This window comes from Pyxicephalus adspersus, chromosome 7, assembly GCF_032062135.1.
Source record: "Pyxicephalus adspersus chromosome 7, UCB_Pads_2.0, whole genome shotgun sequence".
Classification (NCBI taxonomy): domain Eukaryota; kingdom Metazoa; phylum Chordata; class Amphibia; order Anura; family Pyxicephalidae; genus Pyxicephalus; species Pyxicephalus adspersus.
Window position 1 is genome coordinate 52,353,569 of NC_092864.1, and position 3,469 is coordinate 52,357,037.

General features: G+C 37.5%; 1 protein-coding gene across 1 annotated transcript in view; it reads right to left on the reverse strand.

Annotated features, from left to right (window-relative positions):
* Positions 1–3,469, reverse strand: part of FRZB (frizzled related protein) — a 21,477-nt gene that overhangs the window by 12,393 nt on the left and 5,615 nt on the right. The window contains exon 2 of the mRNA XM_072418422.1: positions 1,422–1,481. Coding sequence (XP_072274523.1) covers positions 1,422–1,481 — 60 coding nt within the window. The remainder of the gene's footprint in view (positions 1–1,421; positions 1,482–3,469) is intronic.

Here is a 3,469-nt window from a genome sequence, read left to right on the forward strand (position 1 = left end):
TATATATAAAAATGTCATTAAACATGTTTGGATGTTCAAAGGGCAAAAAAGGCAAAAATGCAGCGTTGAGGGGCCCAAGTACGAACAGGATATCTTTTAAATATCCTATATCATTTCAATCATTCTCTGCTGAGGATGAGCCTGTTTATAGGGTGCTACCAGTTTTACTGATGAGTGATACAATGTCTGGGATTGTTATGATTTATGAAATGTAAGAAATTCCTGCTACTACCAAGGAACCAGGTTTCCAAATCACATAACTATAGTAATACACCTCTATGCATTGCAGTGCTGCTCCAACTGCCTCCTTCATGGAATATGTTTTGTGACTATGTCACTAATAAAATACATTAAATGAGAGTGATATTAAATGAATAATGGTTCTTTGTTGACCAGTGGCTAATAACAATAAATCCTACATGGATATTCACTAGAGAACCAGATGATAAATGGAGCATGAAATGCCAGCAATTCTCAACACCAAAAACAAGCCAATATAAAAGAAATGATGTTGTCATTCCAGCCACCTCTAATCACATCAGGTCGCTCATGTAAAAGATATCAGGTCTCCACATAATTAAAGAGCAGCTAAACTCGCAGGTAACACGAGCTGAGTCAGAAGTACAATTTTGGTCTGCAGAGACAATGAGATTATTGCAGGGAGATTACAGGGACAGGTTGAAGGAACAAATAAGCAGGTTTAATGGAATTGGTATACCTAATCACCAATATTTGCATGACATAAAGGTGGAAAAGAAGGTATTACAATTCAGTTTAATATTTCTATAAATAAAACCAATCAGACTGGACATTTTTAAAAGCCTCAATAAAAAGTTTAATCAGTTTGGGATTTCTAGTGAACCACAAAATGCAAGATGTTGGGGTACATAGGGGGACCTAACCCACAAATTGTTTTCTATAGAAATTTATATTACAAGACATGGTATTGGTTGCAAATAGAAGACTTGGAAGTTCTGAATGGATAGGAAGCATTGGTGCCCCTAGGCCTGTGCACACACCAGCTTACAATTGTTCCTAATATCTACCAAATGTTCCTTGGTAATACCATGGTAAAAAGGCTTCAAAGGCTTTAAAGAGGTCTTAACACTTCCTTATGATATCAAAAACAATTTGGCTTTAGAAATAGTTTAAGTGCAGTAACCCATTACATCCAAATGCACTTTCGGCTGATATGACTTCGGCTGTGTGTATTGTCATTGGCTGCTATAGAAAAGTGCACATAAAAAGAACTCTTTATTGAAAATAACTGGTAAGTTCACAGTGATGCATCTGTTTTTTATTTTTCTAAAATTAAACAGCAATGATTTGCCATGTTTAACATTGCAGCTCCATTCACCTGTTGGAAAAATACACAGATTACTTTTTGTTCATTACTTGTCATTAAATGAAAATAAACTCACCGCTGGCAGCTCCACCACAGTTCCCATTGTTTGAGTCTACTGGAAAGTCTGGCATGGATTCTGGAATGATATAAACATGCAGAAATGTTTTAATAACTGTATGCAAAATGTAATATTAAGGTAATTATTTTTCATATTAATCATGGTATTGTAATGATTCACATTTAGCAAAAAAAAATCCCAACAGAACTGTTGAAATTATTTGTTAGTTTCCAAATCTGTGTTCGTTTAGATCTTATTTTGCTTAAATTCTTTCATGCTGTGCACAGAATGAGAAGATGACACATGCATATAATCAGATCAGCCAAAAAGATAATTGGCGTCAGTGGTAACTGATCTGAGTGGCACAAATTGTTCATTGCTCAAGGAACTCCTAGCAACCTCTGGAGGAATCCCAGGGTTATTGGGAAACCTGGTTGAGAAACATTGTTCTATACCAATAAGTGACTTTAAGATATAAGATAAGATTATAACAACTCATCTCTATTATCCATCTAGTGTTGAGATGAAAATGATTTCCAAAAGTAGCTCTGTGTGCAATTAATCTTTAATGGTAGTTAATTACACTATGGAGCAACTCCCACCATTTGCCATGAGCGACGCTATATAAGGGATCCTAGTCTGAAACTGTCAGTACCACCGCATCCGCAACCAAAAAAAACGATGCTACTGTTAACCTACCCGCTATATCCCGCACTTCCAAACACCGGGATTGTAACTTCCCCCTGGTGTTTGGAAGTTAACAAAAAAAAGGCAAAGCACCTTCCATTCTGTCTTTACCGCCAGGGCAGTAAAGACTGAATGGGAGTTCAGAGCCTCCTGGGATAGCTTGGGCTGCTCCTTTTCTTTCAGATTTTGGGCATGTGCAGAAGGGACTTTTCTGTCTAATAAAAAAGAAAAGAAAGATGGCGATCTCATGCATGCACAGTGAGGTTGGCACTTTCATTTTTACAAATACACTGGAATTTGTTACCTGATCTCGCGCCTGGGCACTGCAGGCATACGGAGGAAGATGATCAACGAAGATGGGGGTGCCTGGCGCTTCCTCCACACCAGGACGAAGCAAGAAACGGGGGTGACAGTTTATTTTCACTTTAGTTCCTTTTTACCACAATAAGTAATCCCATCCTTCCCTGCCACAGATCCATACAAAACCAAGGTCCGATGGGCAGTGGTTCCCGTTTACATTCTTGTGCTGCCGTATATACTTCTTCTTGTTACAGCCTCATAGACTATGTCTCAAGTTAAAGCGAATCAGTCCTATAAAAGTTTTATGGGCTTTAAATTGCAGGAGTATATACTGCAGCACTGGAATGTAAACATACAGGGGCACTGCCATCTGATCTCAGTATGGATCCTTAGAGGGGAAGAATGGGTTGCTTTAGGTTTATTACAAGTTCAGGTATCTGTTAACTATATAGATTGATTTTTAAATAATATTCACTATGTAAAAGTGGTCAGCCATATTTGTTCCTTACACGTCATATCAACCTATGAGTTTATAATTCATATTATAATTTAGATGAGTTCATTTTAAAGAGAAACACCACAATACGAGCTAAAAATAAGTGTTCACTGAAAATAAACTCTGACGTAATTCACACCTATGTGTTTGTGGTTCTGAGAGTAACATTCACATTTTATTGCACATTATCACAATGTAAATAAAGCTGCCCTGCATAGGTGTCTAGGCCAATCTAGTGCACTGAACATGCTTATTTACTGGTTTTATGTCACATTGTGAGCTCCTCATAGTGTTCATCCTTGGATTTCAGTCATTTCAATCATGGAGGCTCGGCAATACATGTAAGAATTACCTGGGGGGTTTGCAGGCATATACAGTGTGCATAAGAAGCTCACTTCTCCAAACTGACACCCATATCAAAGCATTTTGATATTTGCATAACTCTATTAGATTGTAAGCTATTCGGGGCAGGGTCCTCTCCTCCTGTGTCACTGTCTGTATCTGTCTGTCATTTACAACCCGTATTTATTGTACAGAGTTGCATAATGTGTTGGCACTATATAAATATTGTTTATTAATATAA